The sequence below is a fragment of the Nyctibius grandis genome, chromosome 3, assembly GCF_013368605.1.
Source record: "Nyctibius grandis isolate bNycGra1 chromosome 3, bNycGra1.pri, whole genome shotgun sequence".
Taxonomy (NCBI): Eukaryota; Metazoa; Chordata; class Aves; order Nyctibiiformes; family Nyctibiidae; genus Nyctibius; species Nyctibius grandis.
The window spans coordinates 98,490,725-98,518,444 of NC_090660.1; the positions used below are offsets into that span (position 1 = coordinate 98,490,725).

The 27,720-nt window shown below is 38.7% G+C and overlaps 1 protein-coding gene across 1 annotated transcript in view; it reads right to left on the bottom strand.

Annotated features, from left to right (window-relative positions):
- The window catches only part of CPQ (carboxypeptidase Q), a 148,427-nt gene that overhangs the window by 25,563 nt on the left and 95,144 nt on the right, over positions 1–27,720 (bottom strand). The window contains exons 5-6 of the mRNA XM_068396996.1: positions 16,929–17,020; positions 6,607–6,808 (exon numbers count right to left, since the gene is read on the bottom strand). Coding sequence (XP_068253097.1) covers positions 6,607–6,808; positions 16,929–17,020 — 294 coding nt within the window. The remainder of the gene's footprint in view (positions 1–6,606; positions 6,809–16,928; positions 17,021–27,720) is intronic.

Here is a 27,720-nt window from a genome sequence, read left to right on the forward strand (position 1 = left end):
GAAGAAGGTTTTTGCTTTCTTCCACTTTGAATTTGTTTAGGCTCAGATAGACTGAATTGCTAATGGACTATTTTTTAAAATAACGGAGAAAGGTGCTGTAATTAGAAAAAATTGCTTCCCAGCCTAATATGTATGCTGTAGTTGAGTCATCACTTAACATAGTTTTGCATAAATGGAGAGAGATTTAACATCTCCCGTTTCTCACTGTAAGGTATGATTTCTAGACTTGCATGTCTTCCTGCAGTTCTTTTGTGATCTTGCTCTCACTAAAATGTCACTAATATTGAGCGAAGTAAAACCACTTAGTACTACCTGCTACAAATTGCAGCATTCACCCTTGATTGTGTCAACCTTTCTCTTCTTAGTATTTTTATCACTCTCTAATAAATCACTCTTAAAACATATTACTGAACAGTGGGAGTCCATAGTTAAGGTAGACTTCAGCAAGTTCATTCAGAAGTAGTCTTCATTTTTGTCAAAATAAGTGTGAATGAGCAGTTTTCAAGTATTTGCTACAATCGTGAATTATTTTGCCCCAGAGATGACACATTATTTCTGACTTGACAGGACTGCCCTGTGCCCTCATATTAGAAATGTACATGCTCTAATAAGAAATATATGACAGAAGCCCTCTTAAAACTACCAGTAAAATTTGCATTCAGGCACTGTGTCCAATCACCCAACTCCATCCCCCTCTCCAACAGTACTATCCCAGCTGAGTATTTGCATGGTCTGTGTCTAGTCTGCATGAAACAAACTTGCAATTCCGATGCTTCCTCTTAATTATTCAAGTAGTTCCATACTCTGATGTTCCAAAACAAGACTCTAGCCCAAGCAGACCGAAGGTGGAAAGAGTTGTATGTAAAGTATGGTCAACCTTGTCTGGTAGTCAAATAGCACACCTAAGAAAACATACCATAATTTACAGACTAGTCCTTTCATTAAATGATTAGTCTCAAAGACTTTACAGACTAGTCCTTTCATTAAATGATTAGTCTCAAAGACTTTATTAACTTTATTAAAAGCAGAAAAGGTCAAATGAAAGGCTAATATAACTGAGATATTATGTTAAACTATGAGCCTTTTAAGATATCCACCTTCATAAAAAGTTGCAGCATATTAAATTTATTTAATAACTCTAGAGTAATTTCTAATTTCAAAAGCCCATTTTTATGGAACAATGATAAATTAGAGCATAGACGAATTATTTTACAGATTAATATACACAGTTCTTTCTGCAATCAAGATTTTAAATGTTTCTAATAGCTGTAGCACTTATAGTAGGTTCTCTAAGTGCCAAGCAATTATAATTGTTCTCTTAGTATACTGGTTTAATTTAATACCTCCCAAGTTGCAGAAAATTTGACTTCTGCAGTGGAACACACTCATTCACCATATTTCCTTTCAGAATGATAAAATAAGATATTCAAAAGGAAACGAATGACCTGGAAAAAGCAATACAATGCTGCTAATTATCACACAACAGCGTTGATGTATCTCTGACTCATTGAGATCAAGATCCAGGCAAGATACAGGTGTAGACCATAAGCCCCTTACCCCTCATTTCCACACAAAAATAAACCACACCCATGGTGGCTGGTGCTGGTGCTGTGCTTCAACACATGCCCAGAGCAGTAGGAACTCAGCAAGCACAAAAACATAGCAACTGTGGAGTAACTAAAATTATCTCAGGACTTGTAATACTATGTGTAAAGCTAGTTTTGTGAGTATTGTTTAGGAGTTTTGTCCAACTTTTTGCTCCATGAGCAAGCAGGAGACATTTCACTTGTGTTAGTCACTTGGTCAAATAACTGGAGCTCTCCACATGATACCCTACGCTAAACATCTCAGATCATGAATAACACAAAAGCTACATATTAAAGTGAGGAAGTTATGTTTAATGTCTATGTTTAAGGAAACCTTTTTCTCTTTCCCTCATCTTATCGGAAGGTCTTCATTAAGTGAAACGTTCCTTACCTGTGCACAATTAAGCCAAAGGCTTTTCAGCATTGGCCTATGAAGTCCCAGACGATGTGAAACCAATTTTTCCTCTTTTTCTTTACAGTTTTTATTCTTTTGGCAATAACAAGAAGCTGAGAAACTGGATCCAAAGAGTGTGTCTGAGTCCGCAGAGAGTATGAAGCAGGCAGGTATGCTGAGGGACAATGCTTCATGCATCACAGTGGAATATCACTTCCAAACAGTGATATAGCCAAGAGTGAACCGAGTTTACCTGCTTACAATTTGGGGAATAGAGAGCTTACCCAATTCTTCATGCCCAGCTGGCAACCTCCAGTCAGGGAGTCTTCCCTTTTTCCCACCACTTTCTCAAACGTGCCCCTGGCTGACACTGAGCAGAAGAGCAGACTTGGCTCAAGCATGCTGGCAGGCTTGCACCGGAGTTTGGTGCTACAAGGGATGATGGGGATGGGGGGACGGGTGGGCAGCATGCTCCGGAAAAGGGGCGGAACTGAAAGATTTGACCCCTTAGGTAATAAGAAAGGAAACCATGCTTGTCAGTGTCTGGTGTCTAAGGGCCAAAATACATCTTATTTTAGATGAAGGTAATAAAGAAGCACTATGAAAATATAAAAATGAGAGAAATTATATATGATAGTATTTGTTTGCTGCCTCCAAGAAAATGACTAATAGATTGGGTTAGCAATGAATTTTTGATTTCTGAAGAAACACTAAAGTTAGATGAACTACTGGTTTATTTGTTTCTGGAAGAATAATTCCTCCTTTTGTGTAATGTAACAAAAAAGCAATACACCGTCACTGTGGAGAGAGAGAGAAACGAACAACCATCAAGGTTCAGAGTGACATTGCAAAAAGCAGTTTCACCTCTAGGTAAAACTGGTTGAATTTTAAATACAGAAGTTGCCACATGCCTTTTGGGAGTTGTTTGATGTCCTGGGTCACCTCAATCTCAAATACAATTCAGTTCCTAACAGACAAGTGTCCCCATTGTAAGCAGTGCAGCAACAGACAACCTCCCTGACACGCCAGGCAGAAAGGAGCATCCTTGAACGAGCTCTCCTGGAAATAATGTGTCACAACAGCCTTCCCTCTGCAAAAATAGGAGAGCACCCTTTTTCTTCTCCCCTAACAACTAAAGCTGAACTAATGTTCACTGGATACCATAATACAAATATAATCACTTTATTCCCCCTTCTCAGTTTCTGAAGGTTTGCAGGGAAGGCTGACTCAGTCCCAGTGCTGTTATCTTAGGAACTGGTTTAAATCATGTTCGAAGCATCCTCGTGATCATCAGATACCTTGCTTTTTCAATAAAAATACCTGAGCACTGGTCTAGCAGGGCTTGCTTAAAGTTTTTTTTAACCCTTTCAGAGACTGAAGAAGCCTGTTGTGAAAACACATGCAAAGAAACCAAACAAATAAACCCAACCAACCAGCCTCTCCACCTATATTTGCAAATTCTAGCCAAACTTGATTAGGACTTAGTATTGGAAAGGAACAGCTTTATGTGCCACAGTTTAGACATATCCCTAACTAAAAACAAATACGTAATTGAAACCTTAAAAAGCAAGCTGAGGAAGATAATTGCATAATTAATAAAGGAGCAGTCTTAGGACCAACGGTCACTTCAAACTGTAAAACCATAGCATAACATACAACACCACAGAACCCCATTTCATTTGATTTATGCTTAATGGAAAAAGCAAAACAAATGCTATACAAATATTTTCAGTAGCTGAAAACTGGCTATCACTAGAAAAACACAGCTACAGACATTCCTCATTGCTGGGCTGAACTGTTCTCAAAATAATCCAATGTAAAGGCCACTGACGGAAGTATTTCTAATACTCTGCAGTGACAAAGCATTAAACTGCTGTGTTTGGTGCAGATCACCTTGCTGTGCTTTAGAGGTATTAGTTAAGCATCAGTCTACGGTCTGCAAAGCACTCCGAACTCCCCTGGCCTCTTTCATCCTAAAATCTCAGAATAGTCACCGCTGTTTTCTTGCAAATACTTTCAAGTAATATTACAAATAACGTTTCATTGCATGCCCATTAAAAATAAACAGGCTGAAAATCGCAGGGAGTAAGGAGCCAGAGTCACTTTGCCTGGCTCAGGAGCAGCTATGAACAGCTCTGAAAAAAACAGGTCCTGTTGCCCTCTGCGGATCTTTCAGACCAAAAGGAGCAGGAGGAGCAGAATTTTAATTGCATCTAAAAAGGCACATCTCAGACTCTATTTAACACCGAAAAGGAGAAAAATTCTAGAGAAATTATGTCAGAAACCATTCTTATTGTTCAAGAAGTACATGATATTTTCTCTCACTGCTGCAGAAACAAAGCCACCAAGTGTATTTTCAAGAAAATATTTAAATAAAATTGATGAAGTGTCAACACTTGACTGCTTGTTTAAATTGGACAAAATTATAAAAGCTGTTACAGAGTGTTCAATTTGTTCCAATGTTATTATATACCATAAGGGCTCATTCGAGCAGTAAGAATACTGCAGACAAGGCGTGAAGATTACAAGATGTCTTAGACTTCTCCCTGGTACAGTATGAAATACAATCTAAAGCAGCCGAAATTCTTTTAGTGGAGCTAATTCCTTCCCACCGGGGCTCAATGGAGAAAAAAAGAATCACTGTTCCTTTATGCTGCAAGAACACTTTGTTATTTGCTTAACGGGAAGTTAAATGAATCAAAGCTTCAGACAGCGAAAAAACTCACTATCAATTAACGTGCCAAATTTTTAATAGGAAAGCAAATCAGATTTATCTAAAAACTGAGGTCTCAGTTCTGATGTATTTATATTTTCCCAAAGTTGAGCTTATAGTTTATGATATTTTTGATAGTTTATGCTTTCTGAGGAGTATGGATGACTATGGGAGAGGGCTCCAGTTTCTGCCCTGCTCCTGCTAAGTGTACTCTACACATGTAGCCCAGGTGACTAATCAAGAGGATCAGGGCAAGCTCTAGCTGTTTATGCTCCAGGTGCACCACAGCTGATGAAAAGTGGTGTACAAGAGCTCAATACACACTGCCATCACAAGCACCACTCACATCATCAACTGGAAACAGGGCATTTGAATGTTATATTTTTCTCTCTTCTTCCATAATCTGTCACACTCAGATGGGAAGCACAATGGAAGTCCCTGAGGACCATTTGTAAGGCCCCCAACATCTCACCTAGGAAATAATTCTGATACACTTGCATTTTCTAAACACAGGCTGAGTGGTGAGTTCTAATATTCCAGCTACAATACAGACATGTTGGTCTGAAATTCTGGACCAGATACCTTTGCACGGGTGCTTTCAGGCTGTGAAAGCGATGAATGGCTACAGCCTCTCAACTCAACTCAGCACATGGTCCTAACACTCACATAAGATGCACCCGCAGAGCCTGGGAACCCAAGCACACACCAATGTCACAGCTGCATGACACTGCACTCAACACCTTGCACCTCACCTGGAAAGCAGCACACCAGCTGAAGATGAATCCCTAGCTGTTTAACAATATCCACTCATCCATACTTCTTGCCTAGCATAGATATTTTGCTTTGAAAATTATACATCCATACATTTATTGAGACAGTCAGCTTTATGCTATCTTTGTACCCTCCAAAGCAGTGGAAGCTTTGGAGAAGAGTGGTGGAGTGGAGTAGAAGTGGAAGAGTGAGAAGCAAAGGGTTCTGACCATAAATAAGAAGCATTCCATGACCCACTGCATCTTCCATAAGACCAGGTAAAAACCAAGGCAGTTAATCAAATATTAAGAGATTCTAAGCACATAGTAGCTACGAGTAAAACTAGCGTGAGAAATGCGCCAGTCTACTTCAGTCATAAAACACCGGAGAAAAAGAACCTTAAAATTTTAAAACTGATAATAATTTTTTAAATATCAGTGTTATGAAACTTTTTTCCTACTACTGTTATTCAGATGTGGAAACCACCATGGAAATTCACTAAGGCTTCACCCAAGCTGGCCTCTAATTGGGACTCTTGTGCTTTGCAAGGCCCCACACTAGTGTGGGGTCTCCTGTACAGGGAGGCTGCCGGCAGTGGATCTCTCTCACAGCTTGCAAGCCTCTTTGCCAACAAGCTGCTCCTCACTGGGAGCCGGATACAATACTCCAAACAAACCCCTAAACCACTTCAAACTTTGCAGAATTTTACCCCTTTAGCACACCTTAATACACCGTAACCTTTTAAATGTCAAGTCTCAAAAACATTGTTTCTTCAGCATAATATACAGGGAGAAAAAGCCCTGTATTTCAAACTCGAAATAATAATAATAAAAAAATTATTTGTTCAGCATTGGAGAATTCCCCTCTGCCTTAGTTTACTATTTATAAACCACCAGCCTGGGATTAATTATTATAAATCCTTAAAGCCGAAAAGAAGATTTTAGGCATGTTATGCTATGTATAATCTATACCATTATTAAACTGCAGCTCAGATGCACTTTATGTCCTATTTCTGTTGGTCACCTTTTAACATTTCCGCATTTTACCTGCAGTAAATTTTACTCCTCGAGAGAAAGTATTTCTTACTATTTTCAAAACACCAGACCACCCATCCGACGTGCCACTGCACGGGAGGAGCGGTGTCACCTGTAAAGCATGCTCACCGGGCACCCCGTCTCTCATCCAGTAATCGATGTCCGTTCCATCTGCGTCATCATAAACTTTCGTAACATTGATGGGCTGCAGCAGAGTCATGATCTCTTTCACGATGTCCCGAGCTTTAGCACTGCCAGTAAAACCCAGTCCAGATGGCTTGAAGGTGCCCTCATCAGACTCCATGACAATATCGAAGTTGGAGATATTTTCCTAAACATGTAAGGAAAGAAGATATTGTTTTGTGATTGCTATTTTAACTAGCACCATATACCAGATTCCAGATGTCAGTATGAGCACACCATAATAAATTTGTTTAAGAAGCAGAGAAATGCTTCCTGTGATAATGTGTATATAAGCATAAACTAAGGGACTTAATCTTTCTGTATGAAAACACTGAAAAAATTTAAGTTCAGTTCTGGGGCATCAGTATTTTGTGGGAGCCACAACACGACAGGCCTGCTGTCCCCAAATACTTGCTTTAAGACTTCTGAAGTGCCACCTAGAAAGGTAAGCCATTACTACCATATTTCAGTTTTCACTTGCAGCTCTCACTTTCTTCTCAGACCTGAAACCCAGAAATCCTGTTGCAGGGGGGAGGGTACACAGTCTGGTTGACTTTAAAATCAGATGCATTCAAAGCTTGCTTAGACTGTGAAGAACATCCCATTTAAAAAAAACAGCTGCTGCCTCTTCAGAAACACATTATTTTCAATATACCATGTAGTCAACTCTGACTTCGATTGGAGGACTGAAATGCCAAAGTTCTTCCTGACCTGAAGGAATAATGTCTGTTTTAAGGGAAGTTTGTGCTTCCAAAGTAAGTCCTTACAGAAAACATGAAATTTTAAGATTTTGTGTGTAAACAACATAACAACATTTTCTTTTAGTGTGCACTTGGAAGATTCTACTTAGCTAAAAGAACAAAAATTAGCATCCAGAGACATTTATTTGCTTCCCATACACTCAGAACGCTCAGTCACAAAGGTTTAATTGGAATAAAGTACTTAGGGACTTTACGTGAAGGAAGGTCTCACTCTTTTTGAAAGACACATAACTTTTTTTTGCAAAATAAAACAGGTCAGGCAGAAAAAAAGCTATACTTCAGACTGTCTTGTATGCAAGAGAACTTACTGCAGGTTTCACTCCTATGCCCAGATCTCATTCCAGAATTTTACGGCTGTCATGGGTTATTACAAGAAAATCATTACGAGAGCGATGTGATAGCGGTGAGTAACAGATTCATGTCATTAACAGCTTACATAAGCCTACAATTCAGTAAAGAATTCTTTCACTTTTTTCTGGAAATAAAACCAAATATGAACTACAGGTGGCAGTGAATGTGATATTCACATAAGTTTTGAGAAGTTCTTTATAGAATTTGCCAAGAACTGTTTTACACTCTACTTTCCCCAAACTTTTCTCTTAGTGAGAACTTGAGTGAAACAAGTTCTAACTCAGAAATATATCCAGCAGTTAAAATATTTAATACAAAATCTTTGTATATGATGAAGTAACTGTAAATGTTATAATACCTTAAAATAACCAACCTACCTATCCACCAATTCAACTACTGGAAATCAAGGTGGAAATAACCAACGTTGCCACCAAATTGGCAATCACTCTTTTTATACAATGAAGAAAATCTTCAGTTTATAAAAGATTAAATGTAAAGAATTAGGATACAGGTGGTGTCTAGGCCTATGATCAAATGAAGTATTACAGGTCACAGAATCATAGAATCATCAAATGGTTTGGGTTGGAAGGGACCTTAAAGATCATCTAGTTCCAACCCCCTGCCACGGGCAGGGACACCTTTCCACTAGACCAGGTTGCTCAAAGCGTCATCCAACCTGGCCTTGAACACTGCCAGGGAGGTGGCATTCACAGCTTCTCTGGGCAACATGTTCCATGAGCCTCAACGTGAAATTGTGATTCACGGACCCTCTGAACATAGTGGGAAAGAAGCAGGCCAAGAAAAGCACTCTGCATGGTAAAAGGGACCACTGATGCTCCAAAGTCACAGGTACAACAGAAAGATTGTCTCAAAATGTAAATCTTTATATCACAAGCCCAAGGAGCAAGACTTAGGGAAGATAATGCACATTTCAGTGTGCTGGTGAATTGCCAACGAAAGCTAACTTCATTATGCTGAGCCCTGCATGAATACCATGATAGAACTCATTCAGACACAGCCTCCTTGGCTGAGTCTTTGAAGCAGGACTTCTGTTCGTTTTTAGAGAAGCTGCAATGAGTAGGAGCAATACGGCAAGTGGAGGGGACTGTTCAGAGCAGTGACGTGAGAAGAGCAAGCAAGGGAACAGCATGGATACTAAGAAGAAATCTCACCTACTACTCCAAAGACCAGAATTCCTAAGTTCCAAAACATCATAAACTGCTAGTATAGCAGCATTGCGGCAGTCTTCAGTTGTGTTTTCTCATGTAAATGTTCACATGTGTTTTTAATATGAAACTGAGAAAACAAACCACCCACAATACATTACACCATATTCTTGCTCTGTAAGAATGCTGTTCAGTTCTTAGAACATGCTGGAGTGGCATGAAAACAGGACGCCCTGGGGAGAGAAACTAGACTCATTAGGGGACAAAAAAGAAACAGGTCACAACTACTTGAAGTACCATGTGTCCTTGAGAAAGCTTTTTCCCTATTTTGTCCACTAGAAGATAGGATTAATTATAAAACTACTTACTGTTGAGTTTGAAAGCTGCAATCTTAATGAAAAGGGATTTAGGCTGGTTTCACCGTACCCACTTTTGTACACATATATTGGCATTTCTACTTACACAGAAAAAAATACGCGCTGGGAAATATGCTATAGGGAAGATGTTTCGTTGTCCTTTGCCCTTTATGGTGCAGGTGCCACTTAGCAAAGTGGGGTGAGACCGTACATTCCTTCCTTGACTAATTCAAGGGAACAGCACAACAAACCAGTAAGATTTTATAAAATAACTGTAGGCTCAGCTGTTTCCTTCATTTTTCGTCATAGCGAATGTATACTTTAAATAAGCATTTTAAATTCAGTATGCAATTTTTTCAGAAAGTAATCCCATTGGCTACATCTTCATACTGTGTCACTTCTCTTAGCACACACCAGAAAATTAAACCTTGTCGGTGTAACCTGCTGCCTAATTCTCTGAACATCAAAATAGATTTTCCTCCTTTATCTTCCTATGACTCGGTCACAGAAGAGGTCACCTCTCTTTATCTTATCATGTTTAGCTCTTTGGCTGAATTTTTAAATTATACTTTACAATAAATACTGCATGGGAAAATTTGCTTTCTATAGCTTGCTATTTTCATTGAACATGCAAATAATCATGATCCTTGCCAATACTTCTCCTATTTTTAATTTTTTAATTTTAACTCCTTTTATTTCTGTTTTCTTTATAAACAAATTATTTTTATCTCTGTTAAGCAAAACTAAAAATATAAGTGCTTCTCATCTCTAAGGCAAACACTTGTAAACATAAAATTACAGTCAAATCTTTTCAATTAAGAACACAAACCCCCATCATATGCATGACACGGACTTCTATTGGTAGGAAACGTGTCCTATCCAGCACAGACACTGGCAATCCCAAGCAGGTATACCCTACAGGTAGCTACTTATTCAGTTAAAATCCCAATTGTTAACTCTTACCAAATGTTAAACTAGACTCCAACATCTCATGACTAATTTACCGAGTCATTGACGGCAATTCCTCTTACCCAGCCAAAGCAGTGATATACCTGAAAGGATAAGGGAGGGAACAGCTGTCCTAAAAGCATTCAGTAATCTGGGCTATTAAATAGAGTGTTATTACTTGTTATTACTTGTCTTGTTATTACAATTGCTAATTTACCAGTTTTCTTTTTCATTCCAGTGAGAAAAATCGCCACTTTACAGGGAAAATAGTAAAGTCTGTAATGGCAAAGCACTGTCCTTGACTAATGGTTAATTTGTTCCAGTAATAAGGGACATCAGTTAATCCGACAGTGCACTTTCAGTTTTCTGTTATTGATTTACACCTAACTTTAGGAAGCACCGACACTTGTGTTCTTGCATTCCAGTACCTGACTCAGAGCAGCTGGGATCCAAGTATAGCATAGCGACAACCGTGTTGCAGAACTTACAGAGAAATGACGGTCATTCCACTTGCAATACTAGAAGTGTGTTTAAATCAACGCCCAGCTTTGTTAGGCTGGCAACTAAGACTACAGGAAAGACAAGAGAAAACACCAGAAATACCTAAGTGCATGTGACAGCTGGAAAAGAAAAAAATAAAATAAATAATATCCTCTAAGTATTTAATAATGTATAAACACAGTGTAGTGTAATTTTGAGTTGCTGTTTCAGGTCAAGATTATTTAATGAAGCAAACCAGCATAAATGGAAACTAGAGAAAAAACACCAGAACAGCTGTTAGGAAGCAGAGATGTGCCAGCATCGGGCAGAATAACCACCAGCCACAAGCGTGATCATACCACTCACACTCTTTTTGAATGAAGACAGGGAAAATCAGGAACACCATGAGATATAAATTTTTGTAAATTACCCCATCATTATATGGGAGAAAGCTGCTGTAAAGCTGAAGATTAGCACAATTTTTGAGAGATGACAAGGTATGAATAAGGCTTATGCTTTTGTTAAAAGACGAAATATTTTTCTGCCACATTTTGTGGGAAAGCAGTCTGTAAAAAAGTCCACAGATTTTTATGGCTTGCTCTCTACATCAGAGTTACGGAGTTCTGACCTCCAAGAAGCCAATGATAAGTGTCCCAGGAACTTCAACAGCCCTGGAACAGGATTTAGTCATGTACTTATTAGCATTTCACTCAGTAACAACATACTAATAGCATGTCTTGTCTTGTACAATACCACTACTGTTTCCTCTGCAGCCACTTGCCAGCACACACAGAGATGACCGTTCAGTATTGTAAATTCTCTGGGATGATAGACAAGAGAAAGCAGACAGCTCTGAAGACAGCAGCAGGCTATGTAAGGTACGCATCAGATTACCCACAGCCTTGTCTTGGGAGGGTTTTTCTTTGACAAAGAGGCATATCAAAGAGAAGCGATCTTCCTGTAAAATGTTCCATAAATTAAGCTTTTTTACTGCTCAAATACAAGTGTATCAAAACACTGTCTATGACTCTGGATGACTGTCCCACTGCTGTCTTTTTGAAAGGTTTTAGGTTTTCATTCGAAAATAGACAACACTGCCAAAATTAAAAACTGTGGTTTACATCTTCCAATCAAAGATGATTTTTACTCTTTCAGTAAGCAAATGAGTACTTTTGTAACTTTCAACAAGCTACAGATGAAAATAAATTGGCAACACCTTAGAAATTATCACAGGACACACATTGTTAATATTTCCTGGTTTTATGCAGAACGCTTTTAGGTTCTCGTCTGGGTAAGAGGTGAAATGTTAAAATGAAAAGAAGTAAATGAGGAGATAGTTCATCACGGTGAGTCAATAAGGGGCAACAGTTTTTGGTATTTTGCACAGCTGTGGGGAGTTTGGATAGAAGGAGCCCAGCTTTTTTTACAGCAGAACACCCCAAAGCACCAGGGACCCATGGCTGAGTGCATCTGCCTGGAGTAAGAAAGCAGAGCAGTTATCCTCAGATGTCTCCACCAGTTCATATGTTTTAGACGGCAGCTCTGCTACTCACAGGAGGGAAAGGGAGGAAAGATGCAAACAAAAGTTCTCCTAACACTAGACTTGTATGAAATCTGCCTGCATGGAATGAAGATGAGGCTGCCAGGAGACACTCTGTCATGACTGATTCTGGGTCTTCGCTGCTTCAGGCAGGGTTAAGGAATCAACCTGGTTTTTCGTTTCAGCAAAATATGGTTTCTTCTGTAGCTTTCATTAGGACTGTGACACTTCAATATTAAGAATTATGAAATCCTACTAGAACTGGTGTAAAATATAATTGTATAATGATGCTAGCTTTACTGTGCTTAATACAATCAAGGGTGCTTCTGGTTGTTAACTGTGATTCTGGAGAATACAGTGCAATTATTTTCTTTTTGCAATTTTGTAAGTGAACATTTATCGTTTTATGCATTTCTTTCATTTCTCAATGAAAGGGATCTACAGGACAGGAGTGGTCAAAACAACAAGGAGCAATTTTACAAAACTTTTGATTACAGAGAATATTTTCTGAGAACAGTCCACAGGTGAATGGTCAACATATTTCACCGGGATAAAAGAACTCACATTCAAGTCCTTGATGTGTTTGGTACAAATCACACACAAATCCACGTCTCACGTTTCACCAGAGTACTTGGTACCTTGGGAAATAAACAGGATGTTGAAATACATGAGTTTTCTGAAAACTCTGGTTTTGAGGACTGAATATTCTCTGTGGAAGAATTATTTCTTCCGAAAGTGACATGAAATTTTTTTGATACTTGCTTCTTATAGAAAGAAACTCATTAGCAAATCACAGCAGCAATCTCATGTGAGCATCAACAAAGAGTACCTAAATTAGCAATGAGATACCAGCATTTCAAAGTCCTGTTCTGATGAAGACCCAGTTTGGGCAAAATATCGTATCTTCTTCGTAATAAACACAAAAAGGAAACCATAGTAAACACTGGTGATCGGTATTTTTCAAAAGGTTAAACCTTTCCTAAGAAGTTAAAACAGTGTATGGCATTTGCACTAGAAATTTAGGTAAGTACTGTAAACATCATTAAGAGAGGAACAAAAGCATGCAGAAATATTTTAAGAATGCTTTCTCTAATGCAGTTTGAATTAAATTCGTAACACGTTAATGCCTTCAATGATCACAACACAGTTACTAAAGTAAATTTGAATGTGGCCTAGGATCTCTTAGTCTTCTAATTACAAAATGTATTTGCTTTCCCTAGAGATTGTATGCAATACCTCTATTCCAAAATAAATATTATCAGCTATTCATAATCCCTTAATTCAGCTGAATACATAACTGTAACCTTGTCTTCACGGTACACAGATCTTTCACAGAAACTAGTCCGAAGCAACAAAAGGGGGACAGACACTTCATTACATACACTTCTTTCTTCCCTCATGAAGACAGCAGAAGAGTAAATAAACAATAAACTTAAAAACCTTACTGGAGGGCACTCAGGTACCATTGTTAAAGGTTGTAGGAGAATCTGTACTGAATAGATGCAACATGAGGTCCTCCAGCACTACAAAACCATGTTCCTACTGCTTCTTCCATTCAACTTGGAAAGGGAAGCAGCAGTTGCCATGTTTCACATTTTTGAAATTATTTACTGTATTGTCTGTACATAAGAGCCCTACTCAGCAACCGGGTCACACAACACTAAGCACTGGGCAAAGACTTCAGATGTAGTGTCGAACACCAAGATCTGGAGCTTGATTTACACATAGATTCTGTAATTTCATTACCCTTCATCAAGATAAGGAGTCTTTACTGTAAAGAAAAATTAGGCCTTTTTCCAGTCTGAGATTAAATCTAATTATTGGCTAACAGTTAAAAGCAGTGAGCACTTCAGCAGGTATCTCCTTTGGGAGCAAAGATGCTGGTGATTCCCCTGGGAGGCTTCTACCCCATGGTCAAAACTGAGCAGGTGCTCTGCAATGTACTGGTGGGTGGCAGGTACCCCTGCACTAATGGATGCACTGGAACTGCTGGATGATACTTGGCTTTCAGCTCTTGGAAATGTCGTAGAAAAATCATACAAAGGAAACAAAGGATGAGGACCACAAGATGCTCTCCAGAAACATATCTGATAAAATGAAAGCAGAGTTGCATGAGTAGTCTACGTGTCTGAGATTATTCTGAGTGCAGTTGGGCAAATATGCTTTTCCTAAGCATCTATTTACTGGATGCTATCAGAAACAGGAGACAGCACTAGACTGAGCTTTTGGTCAACCCAATATGGAAGCTCTTACATTCTCATAAAGCTCTGAACAGGCCAATATACCCCTACTGCTAGTTTTAATAATCACAAACTATAATACAGGGTGCTACAGAAATACTTAAGTGATATAAAAAATGCTATTATGAAGGGATATGAGTTAATTATTGGCACCATAGTAAAACCACTGTGCTGCTGCTATCTCAGTTGTTTCTGCAGTAACTGATCCACTTTCTAGCAGTGGCAACCTACAATGACGGATGAGGAAAAAAACCCTGAAATTAAATTGAAAGAAATAATAAATAAGCTACAAAAGTAAGAGCATTTGTACTTGTCCAGTACTATATTGTCTGCATTTCTTCTCCCTTGCCACACTTCCACTGACATGAGGAGGTAATTTACAATGTCAAGGAAATCCACGTCTGTCTGTGCTGAATTACTGCATTCATATTTCTACTTGTTTGTAACGAACTAAAGTCATAATAAGCTCAGCTATGTAGATGAGTCATAGAGGCCATCTTTCATTTAACAAGGCATCTTTAAATACCACTCTTAGTTAACTTGTACTCATTACCATCAGCAAGCAATGTTTGTGCCATACTATCCTAATTGCCAGAAATCTGCGCAAGTAAATCGTTAAAAGGTTAAGTTATTTTTCATGCTAACTATAATGCACAGTATTAATCTGCTTTATTTTGTTATTATGAAAAATGTGATGTCCCATAGTCATATCAATTTATAATTATGCCAGATCGCATGGCAGGAGGGAAACAAGAACAACAAACAACAGAGGGATGTAATTTCTGGTTAAATTCTCCATGTAAATTACAAATTCTTGTTAAGTTAGACTGGGCTTTCTTCACAGAGCACAACATCCAGAAGGAATTGCATCAGCAGAGCAAAAATTGAGACACATCTTTGTTTCGATTTTTTTAAAAGCCGAGTAACCAAATACACCTAGCCTGCTTTTTGATATTACCTCTGAATATAAATCCTAGAGACAAGAGTGAAACGCAGACATTTTGGCAAAAGATGAGACGTGCATGAGACAATTTCATGTGCTGCTGACAACACTACCACAGGATGGAGCTTATTTTCTGACATGGAAATCTACAGAGGAGATGATACATTTCTCATGAGCAGCGTGCACCAGGCACAGAGCATCCCTCCAGCTCCTCCCAAATGCACTTCTGTACATGAGAAGCAACTCTTTCCTGTGCTATGTGTTCCAGAATGTTTCATTCTAGTTTAACCCTGCTGAACACCAGAGTACCAGTGGTAAATCCAGAGTCCTTAATACATACTAAAATGCAATCTGTCACCTCCCCGAAGCTGAAAAAGCAAGTTCTTAGGTGTCTCTTCCAAATAAGAGAGTTAAGCTACCCCTATTTGGAAATATAAGGAGGAACTACATTATATACGGTTAGTTAAATACACTTCTTAGTAATGTTAAACAAGTTAGTGAGAAATAATTGACTGGTCATCAATTAGCCAGAAAACCATAACCACTGTAAAGCGCTCTCTGACAACTCTATTGCAAATGCAAATTGATTTAGTTTTGTTCATCACAATGAATTTGATTCAAAGTGAAATGTCCATTTATTTGTTCTGACAGGTTGCTTACCATTAAAAATATACTCTTAGGAATTGCTTGTAAGTCTGCTTTCATACTATTGTACAGCACGTGACTTCCTAAACACATTTGCATTCATCTTGCCTCTGCCTGGGATATATTAACCATTGCTAAGAGTAATACTACTAAATTAGGGAAAAGAATAAATGATAACTACTTTAGCTTAGTTATACAGGTACAGCATAATTTTTCTGGGAAAAGTCCAAAGACTTATCTCAAATATAGTTTTATGCAACTGCCCTTTATGTCATGATGTACTTTGAAAAGGCAGTTGTTGGCAGGAGAGACAGATGTGACAATACACAATATTTTTATCCTGATAACCAGTCACAGAGTTTGTGTGTTCCTTGCATCATCAGAAATCAACCATTTAAAATGTTCCAGATCCAATAAAACTAGTAACCAGCAAAGAGTAAAATATTATGGGAAAATGCAATGAAGCAGAAATATATAAGGCAAACAAAATTTATTTATATTGCCAACATATGCGGACCATTCATCATTCATTCTCAGAAAGTTAGCTATGTTTGAAAGCTATGGCAGATATCATCAGGAAATATCTGTTTCAGGACAGTTTTGTGACAGAATATCTTAGATCAAGCGGAACATGTATATGTGTGGTTGCACAACTTTCTGTTAAATGTAAAATGAAGTTTAAATTTATGATTAAAACCAGAAAATATACTTTCAGGCAGAACTGGAATCACCATTTTCAGATAGAAATTAAGCTGAACATTTTGACAAAAACAATATGCAAGTCACAAGACCAGGGAGAAAAGTGCTGTCAAGCAAATCATCTGAAGACATCATTTACCTTGTGCAACTGATAGTATTGCTCGGCACCTATTCCTCCTTGCTCTTCTGCCGTCCAGAGCACCAAGCGCAGAGTCCTTTTTGGGCGAAGTCCTAAAACATAATTTAAAATATTGGGTTTAGTACTAAATGTCCATATATTTGAGTGTTTTTGCATTCATCTCCACCCTCCAACGGATGGAAACCCTGGGTTTCCATTCAGTCATCTCTATGTTCACCAAACGCAACCTATTTCGAGTGTGGGTTCTGTTGTTGAGAACACTTTTTGCTTGTTTAGGGGGGAGGACCGGGATGCGGGGAGAGAGCTCAGGCGAGGAAGGAGTGGGCTGTTGTGGCACTGCTACCCATTGCAGTAGCACAAGAGAAGCACATTTCAGGGACATACTGTAGGTGTCTGAAAACCATAACATAAAATAACTGCCTTGACAGATTTCTGAGACATACGCAGCTGTCATTGTGGTGGTCTGCAGTAAGTAACGCGCATCTGCTTTCAGCAAATTCAAATCAAATTTTCCTGAGAATTACCATTGCTTTGTCGTGGTTAATTTATTACAATTAATTGAAAATGAGCTGCTGGATTTTTATGAGAAATGTTTATCCATTTCAAAAACTGAGGCGCTCTGCAATATTATTTTACTTTTTATCAGAGAAATGAAAAGCAACAATCTGTACTTTGGAATCTGAAATAGAATCAGCTGCTGAATCTATGCACGGCTTTTTAAAACAAGGCAAACACAAGGCCATTTTATATTTTGCTGTGGTAGCTCAGTAAGAAAGGTAAGTTCTCAGATAGATTTTTTTAAACCATCTCTGCCATGGCAGAACTGAACAGATAGAAGTTGTTGCCCGTTATTTATCTGATTGATTCTATTCATAAATGAATACATTTGAGACATCAAACCTGAAAGCACGGAAAAGCAAACAGATCAAGAATAAATACGAGTTCTCTGTGCAGTGTAATGCTAATTATGTTAGAGCAAAAATAAAGCCCTCAAAACTATTAAAAAAAAAAAAAAAACGGTGAGGAGACTATCACAAGTGATAAAGCATAAATTACCACACACACTTCTGTGCTGGGGAGAAATAATATCAGTATCACTGTCAAAACTTACTTCACTTCCTAGCTGAAAAGGATAAAGTTTACAAATAGACCTGATCTTCATTATTTTTTTTTCTTTCAACACAGTGAAAATCAACTGAAGATTTCTTTCTTGAAACTACATGCTAGCAATCCTCATAACTGAAGGCGAGTACACAAGGAATACTCGGAATCTGAAGAAAACACCTTGGATTTTCCAGTATTTCATAAAGAAGGAAGTGCAAACAAGTAGTTTAAAGGTGAATTTTCTAAATGTTGATCTGCTGACTGTAAACAGAAAGGTCGGCAAATCGCATCATTTTAAAGACAACCCCACACACACACATCCCAGTGGATTCCCTGCTCTTCTCCTAAATCATGATAGTACAGCATTAGCCTCCTTCACTTTTCAAGTCAGCCAGATGGCCAATGAGGTAAAATTAAGATAACAAAACAGCGATCAGGTTGAAGTCAGAAGATTGTAGATGCAAAATAACCACAAATGTGTCAGTGGCTTGGTTAGAAGAGGTGGCTCTGAAGAAGGAAAGGTGCTGGGTATAAAACATAGAGCGGCCAGTCCTGTAGCACAGCTCCAATGGCACTGCAGTTTGAGTGGCGAATAGAGGCGTGTTTGTCGTATCACAAAATACAAAGCACTGAAGCCCAGTCTGCAGCCCACCACACCAAGGCTGTGAAAGCAGTTTGGGTAGGAGATGCTTGAGACAGGGGAGCTGCATCTCCTGCCTCCTCCCAGGCAAAAATCAAGATGTTTTGGTCTGCCACTGCTGCCCAAAGGCGGACTTGGCTCAGTGATCAGGGACGTCATGTTTGGCTCCAATGGGCTGTAACCCTGTCTGATCTCTCCTGCTCTGCAGAAGCTTGAGAAGGTCTCAGCTCACTTGTGGGGAAGAAGTTTGAGATACTTATGGCCCCCTCCTAGCCCATCACTGCATCTGTCCATTAAAGTCAGGGAAAGAAAAAAGCCCTGCTGAGCTTCGGTCCTTCCAGTCTCCGAGGTGGTGTATCAGCTCTTCCAGTCTCACAGATTTCCCTCAGCAGATTCACTTGTGTGTTCTACTGAAATTAAATGGGCAAGTTAAAAAAAAAATATATATATAAGCTATGGAGGCAGTTATTTTAAATACAAAACAAAGTCTACAGAGGGAAATTTAATTTCCTCATTACCTTAATCTGAAACTGATAAGTATTTATCTACCTGTTATTAAAAACACAGCTATTTTGACCAAAGAACATCAAACAAATCCAATATTCACAAGTAAAATTGCTAAGAATACTCTCAACACACTTTTTTATTAAAAAATATGAAGTATAGTACTTAAGTTACAATTTTTTTTAAATAAAGTTTTACTATTTTGGCTTGATTATTAAAAACTACTGGTTCCTAAGCAAGGTGTCATCTCCACAAAATCAGAAGTCTTGCAGATCAGAGCCTAAATATGTGTTGAAAAGGCATGACAAAATAGCACTTGAACTAGAAAACTATGTTCTGTGACAGGTGTACCAGATAGAGGGGTAGGTAGCAAATATTAAAATGAAGGAAAACTGTTTCACAAATAAAATAGTGCCTCTCTTCTTTTTCTCTATATAAATGAGATATTACAGAGTCTAACAAAAAGGACATCAGAAGAAAAAAAAAATTAAAGTTACCCCAAACATTTAAATAGACCCGTTTTGGGCAACGGTTGGACTCGATCCCAGAGGTCTCTCCCATCCTGGTTAACTGTGATTCTGTGACCATTTTGACAAAGTGCAGCAGGCTGTAACTGCATTCATTGATGGATCAGTGCAGGGATCCTGTCATGTCCTGGTCACTAGGATCTGAGATCATGTAATTCCAATGAAAGTTGCAGAGCTCAGCACCTCTCAAAACCACCAAAATCCCACAGTTTCCATCCTACTGCAGCATCCCAATAAAGAGAATAGCAGGAGTTTACATGAGGATAACATTCAAAGGTGATAGCTGGTACTCAAATAAATTGTTCTTTCTAAGCTCACATAACTACAATCAAAACCCAAACAACTATAGATCCTCCTCCAGCTACAGATTAATTTACAAATAGCCAATGTTTGAGCAAAATGAAGTAGCTTTTTTTCCCCTCTACCTTACCCTTAACTGGGAAACATAGTCATAGTTTACCACAAAGGTGCATTTTACTGATTAGCCTCTACATTCTTACGGTTTATTGCAAGCATAAGAAATACCATAGGGCACCTGGGCTACCAAGTTAAAGGACAAAATAAAAACATTGATGTGGTTGATCTATGACTAAGGAAACGTGTGTAGCAACTACACCAGGACACTTGGTGTATTATGTTCCCTCTGTGCTGATGTGGCTGCAAGCCCTTTCATTTTCTCCAGGTAATATAGTTTATGATTGCTCTGAATACTTCAGTCATACTAAGATGCAGCTCTTATTAACTCTATTTTCTGTTTCTTTTACATTATCATAGAGTACTCACAGTTGCAGATGTCAGCAGGAAGCCTACATTAGCAAAAATGCTTGAGAAAAAAAGATTTGTTATGAAAAGCCTTTCTTTCGTAACTTAGGTAAAAGATAATTGTCAGCAAATAACATGGAGGTGTTACACACACACATATATGTATCTATACACATTTTACATTAATTTTAAATCTAAAATGGATACTTTCTAGATGTGACAGTGTTTATTAAATCCACACATGTTCTTACACATGTGGATGATCTCTCTCTGATAAGATACTTACCAGGATGCTATACAAGACCTGAATTTTATGTCCTACACATCTTGCGCATGCTTGATAGAATTGAGACATTCCCACATAGCGAAACTGAAATGTATGGTTTGGTACAAGCACAGACACATTATGCTCATCTGTCACATGTAGTGTAAAAAAATAAATGCACTTCACCCTCAAGATAACACATAAGCCAGGAGGGAGAACTTGAATTGTGCCTTTCTTTTAATCAAAACAGAGATCAGTAATGTAAATACTCAATTTCCTTCAGTAAATATTTTACCACTTTATAAACATAAATTGTTACTGATGGGGAGGATTAAGTACAAAGATTTAGTATTTTCTAAGACGACAGTTTATGATGGCTAATCTGACTTCTTCAAAAGTCATTTGTCATAAGTCTGATCAGCTCTTGAAAATATAAAAAGCATTCCACCTTTGTGAACAAGCATTTTTTCCCCTGCAAGCCAAGGCACTGGGATCACCCACAAGCAAAACAAATAGCTGCTCAGCTTATATAAGGTGTACAAGCAAACTGCAAATTGATGTGAGTAGATTAACATGTAAAGTATTTTAACTTGCATTTATAGTGTATTCAGTGGTAAAACACTATCTATCTTCTTGGTTTTAATTTCTAAAGTATATTCTATTTCTTCAGTCTGAAAGCTGCATTTATTTCCCACCCCTCCTGATTTTTAAGAGCACTCGGAAGAAGTTGCATTAGCTGAAGAGAGGAGAAGCTCCTTAGTAGTACAAAGACGGGGCTGAAGCTCACCTGTATCCAATAAAAAGGAAAATGACTGCAGGCCCCCACAATGCTCTCTGAAACTGTGAAGACCATGAGGTATCTTAGAGCTTTGCCAGCTTTACCCTCCCAAGACTCTGCATAAATGGCCCAGCAAAGCCTTCAACTGTAGAAGAAAGTAGAAGAAATTGCACTATCGGATCCCTAATACTGCCTGAGCCACTGATGTATTTGCTTCAGGAGCTAAAAGGGAAAGGTATACACAGATAGATCATCCTCAAGTCTTGTCCACTGCTGCACTTAACATCACGAGTGATGCATTTTTCTGCATTATTACCCTGTGGCCTGGAATTTCTTTAAAAGGTTATTTATACAAAAATAGTAAGATACATGATGACACTGCTGACAATCATTAAATTCCTAAGGCACTCCCTACCTTTTTCAGGTTTGCAGCTGATTAGACATAGGGGATTTACTGTGTGACATTAGTTGGGATATTTCTACCATGCAAGCACTTCTCATAAAATGCCTGGAATTTCTAAAACCTCTGCCACAGCATAAAATAAAAATGAAACCAGGACTCCACATTTTGCTAAAGAAGACAAGAAATCATAATCTAACACAGTGGTACAATCTGCTTCCATTTCAAGTATCAACGTAGTTTTCTGTAAACAAGAATGAAACGCTATATTTACTAAGATCTCTTAAGCCCCTGATGTAGTATCAATAATGTGGAACACTTCCCTTCCTTCAGCTATGTTACAATAGTGAAATTCCACTTGTGTAATGTGCTTTGTACCAGCTGACATTACTCAAGCATCATAATGACCGTACCAAACTCAAACTCTGTGTTTTTAACTGCAGCAGATTATTGTCCACGTCCCATCCACTGCTTTTTGGAGCTTAACGTTTTGGCTGTACACCATTTATTTATGCCCAGGCATACTACAAAACATTGACGCTCTCAGTTGATACTCTGTGCCAGAAATTTATCTTAGAAATTATTCCATGAACAATTTGCAAAGGACCCTGATATGCACCTAATACCCCAGCCACCCATGGCTTGTTCATGTGATGGCATTCCAGTTTTAAAGGATTCCTTTGATGACAAGCTGCAGGTTTAGAGTTTGAAGTTGGAACACACACAGCATCGACAAACTCAAACACATGACTACTATCCTTTTTAATGAGGCACTTACACTTTTCTTTATTACTTGCTTGTCCTCATCCTTTTTAATTTATTGCAGTAACAACTGGGTTTATCTGAAAACAGTGTCTTAGGAAACTGTGTCTCAGTCTTTGAGTTTCCTCCATGCTATGCCTTCTGCCTTCCCCATCCTCTCTCCTGCTTTGTCTTCTTTGTTGCCCGGTTTTCATGGAAATTTCCCAAGTCTCTTGTGACTTTACTAGCAGCCTTCTGCAAAAAAAAAAAAAAAAAAAAAAGGCAATTTCTGGTGCATATTTAGGGCCAAATTAGCTGTATCAATAGTCATTCTTAATTGCTCTGTTTTGCATACAATGCACTAGCAGTCCTTTTATGCATTATTAAAATCCCCTCCAAACTAGCAATGCTTTGTTAATTTTTTTTTAAATCTGGCCAAATATTCAGTGTTTTTCTCATTTTCTTTTAGATTTGATCTGCTAAAGTGGAAAATGTTTCACTCATTAACAGACTGGGAAACAGGAGATTTTCTGAAATTTCCAGAATCTCAGCAAATGCTTTATTTCCTGCTTCAATTAAACTGCTGGGATTCACGGCAAGTTACATATTTTAGCTCTCATTGCATTCTCATTCTACTGCCTAGTTTTTATATAAGTGATATTTTTAGTTATAATATTCCCTACTCTGGTCTAGACCTCAAGTGAACTATCAGATAAGGTCACTTTCACCAAGCCACAGTAACTTTTTAAGCCCTTTTTCTTCCTTTGTAATAGGCTGTACACAGTTATGGTGTTGCAGTCTTCCATAGTATTTCCAGAGTAAGAGCCCACACAGTTTTGGCCTCTGCTAGAGGTCCCAATAAACTAAGGCCCCAATAAACTGAATACACACAAATTCCTAATATTTGCTACCCAATTATATTGCTTTTCTGGCAGGGCTCTGATAGCTTTTGAAATAGAAGACAGATTTCAATATTCCCAAATATTTTAGAGAATGTTACCTAATTTCTGTATTCTGCGGCACAGGCAAGGTCTGTTTTAGGAAAAAAGCTCTTTCCCTTAGCATCCTGAATCTCTGGCTAATTTGAAAGAATATACATATAACAATAAACTACAGTAACAATGCAATTAGTTGAAGACACCCATTTTTTTTCCTCTGAAGACCAAGAAGTTTCCATTCTAAAACAGTGGGATTTTGGCTTTCATTCTCTTATTAGAAATACAATCCTTCATGATTCAGGCAACTAATCTCACTACTTGTGCATAAAAGTGTCTGTCTAGTTAGATATTTATTTAAAAAGAAACATTTTTGCTTTGAGTGAAAAACAGCAATTTAACAGAGAAAATTTTAAGGCTAATAAAGTTACAAGCTTCAAAAAGACAAAGCACACCTTAAAAAAAACAACTTTACAGCATAGAATCATTTAGGTTGGAAAAGACCCTTAAGATCATTAAGTCTAACCATTATAATACTTCTAGTATTACTTAAACCTTGACTATGATATATTCATAATTCTCTAGTGAAGCTCAAATTAGACAAGAGAAATAGCTTTTTGCTTGGGAAATGGCTTTTGTTTTCTTCTTAAAAGAGTCTAATGCAATGCAATCTGCTTGATTTTTCTCTGTTGATAGAGGTTCTGTTTGCAGCACTGAGGATGAGGTCCTTGGTCAAGATAGCGCTGGGAAGCGAGTAAACCTCTGAGTCTTGGAGGTCTGGAGTAAAGAGAATGAGGTCTCCTGGAGAAGAGACATGGGATTGCATGAAGAAGAAGACAGAAAACAGGCAAGACAGGCTGGAGAGTGAGAAATGAAAGCAGAGGCAAGAGCCAAGTTGGGCACTGCAGCAATTTTTTTTTCTCCTTTTAGGGAGGCTGATGAGTTTACAACAGAACAGGAAGGGCAGATTTAACAGAAGAATGGAGGTGAGAAATGTCAGAGGTTTTAGGTAGCTTTATTTTAAGTAAGCAATGGAATATCCGAGAGGAAATGTCAAGGAAGGAGTTGGATATACAAGAGTGGAGGGGAAAGCTGTGAATGATTTGCAACTCTAGTAATTAAAAATAACATGGATTAAGCCTTTTGACTGGGGAGGTGGGGGGAGAAGAGGGAAGTGCAGCCCAGAGCTTGGTGTGATGGGCTGCCATCAAGCCAGGCAGCACCACTGCGAGAGTGAGGGTTTCTTTGGGGGCCACCTCCTTGCAACCCAGCAGCACAGCTCAGGGACAGCTCAGATGAGATGCGCTGACAAATGCGCTCTTCTGCACTTGGGGTTTTAAACAAAGAACGGATTAATGTAGTGCCATAAGGTCAATACAAGTCATGTCTACAAAAACAAAAAAAGAAAAGAAAACACTCCCTGTGTCTGTTTACGTGTAAAACAGCAAAGCACCCTGTCAGCAAAGCACTCCTCCCTGCTCTGATCCTGTTACCATGTTCTCCAAAACCCTCAAAAGGAAGAGGATGCTGTCCACCTTTAAAATGCACCTTATTCCTCTTTAGGAAAACCTCGTTCCTTAAAGGTATTTGGACATCTCATCAAATTGTGCAGCAGAAAAGGCAATGCAGGGCCCTGCTCCCTCACCCTCTGGGATTATAAGCGTTAGCCACGGTTTGACCTTACTGAGTGGTGGCTCTGCCTTCTGCCTCTGCTGCCCTGCTCTTTGGATCAAAAAAAACCCAAATCTATTAGACTGTCCTCAGAGCTGATGAGTCAGAAAATGCACCAGCCACACTTGTCTCCCCACATTGAAAATAAATACCTTAAAAAAATTGTTAGTAAGGACAAGATGCCCCTGACTTCATCTGGGAAGGATTTCAGCATTTCACCATGTCAGCCACGTTTGAAAAAAAATCACAATAGCCTCTGTCACCAGGTTTTTAAGATTTTTATAGATGAAGAAAGCACACAATTTATCTTGAATTGTCTGGGTAAATTAAAGCTTGCAGAGAAGCAGCAGTCCACAGGACACAGGGCAACATTGTTATGGAGGGCTGTAGGCCTAAATTTACTGCCACATTAGCAACTTTGTATGTCTGCAGTCACCCCTCTGCTATGCCAACCCAGTATGGAAACTGAAGATTTAAGTATTTGCCAAATATGCATTCAACCAAATGCTGAAATGAAGGAATAAATGCAGTTGTAGTGTAACAGCATATGCAGATATTTCATACCAAGTTGATTTAATAGATTTGCAAAAGCTGAAGGTCAGAATAAAATATGCAACTTTGTGGAAGTGGAAAGAATGTAAGAACAAGAAGTTAATATCAGGCATATTTAATTAAAAAAAACCCAAAACCTTACAATAAAAGCAGTCATTCAATCATGTTTCACAACATATCTCCTAGACAGCAAACAACTACACCATCACAGCTATAGGAAATGCAGAAAAAACATTTAACAATTTTTGGCAAGTAGGTTAAAATTACAGTTATATGACTTCAATTAAACTAGCAGAAAAGGAATGACTCCAGTGATCATTTTTTTAACAAAACATATCTTTAGTCCTTATATATTAGCCAGTGAATTTGGACTTCAGAAATGTAACTGCATACAAAGACTAGAGTGAACTGCATAAAAATCTGTCTTACAGTTTTTCAGTGACATTAGTCACGGGTATAACTCAGATGAGAGTTACAAATTGAATTTTAAATGAGTTTTGAGGGGAAAAAACTCTTTAACCAACACCTTATAAGTTACATAAACTATAACTCAGGTAGTACTTTAAAATTCTTATGCGCATTGTTTTAAAACATTTCTGCAGTTTTCTGTGCCTTTGTCCTATGAAACAGAGATTTAGTTGTACCAGATCCATGTCTGCATCTATAGGAAAGTTGTCTCATGAAACTCCATTTCCCCATAACACTGGCAAAGAGGGGGAAGTACGCATAGCACCTATCACCATACATTTCTCCCTTTCTCACGTGGGTCTAGATCACCGTCTAGGAATGTAGGAAAGCCGTCTAAAAGGTGTGATGGCTGGGATTAGACTTTGTCAACAATCATCCTTCCCTCATCAGGCTGCTCTAGCAGCAATGGCAGCAGGCATCCTGCCCTGGGTGCGGAAGAGGAAAATGTGCCCTATTCATCTACTTGACGCCTGGTCTTCGCTGGCTCTGGCAGCTCCCCATAGCAAATATTTTTTTACTTGGAAGAACCAGGATTCCCAGAAGCACTTGGAGGCACAGTCCGAGCAGGAGACTTCCTGGTCTCATGTGGCATGCAGACATGACTGAACATGAGCTCAGTGCATGAGACAACAGCAGAAGTGGGGAAATGTTTATTCTGTACTACAATCCATCACTATAGTGGTCTTTGGAGCGCAGCCTTTCCTGAAGTCTGTACCGACAACTTCAACACAGGCAGGAGTTCAGATAGCAATAACTGGCAACACCTTACACTGCTGCAGTTTGAGCGATTGAAGGGAAAGAGGATAAGTTTGTGATCTGGCAAATTCACAGCACAGCCATTGGGCTTCTTCCAAAGATGCACCCTGTAAACACACAGACTGGGCAGTAGCTGATGGAACGTGTGCACCTCTGGGCTTGGCAAGGCACCAAGAGCTGACTGGCGATGGAACAAGTGAGACCCAAACACAGCCAGGGAAAGGTGGAAAACACATTTCTGAACAAGGAGAGAGAGCTTGTGGGTAAATGTTGCTGAAAGAAACCTGGGATGTGAACAAAGGACCTGTTGACTATTGATTCCTCCTGTGCTAGCAGAGATGAGACTCTGAAAATAAACTAGACTGTAGTGTCAAGTAGCAGACCTCCATCAGCTTCTCTTCTCGACAGGAAAAAGAACACTGGCTCCAGCTTTTTTAATTAAAAAAAGACTCAGCAATTATCATGTCTTAAGTTTTTCAGAAGAAAGCAGTGAAATTCATCCATCAAAATCAATGCATCTCTAACTCCAGTGGGCTCTCTACTGCAGTTAGGAGGCATAAAGTCATAGAATCATACAATCACAGAATCACAGAATTCTGTGGCTGGAAGGGACCTCAAGGATCATCTGGTCCAACCTTTCTTGGCGAAAGCATGGTCTAGACAAGATGGCCCAGCACCCTGTCCAGCCC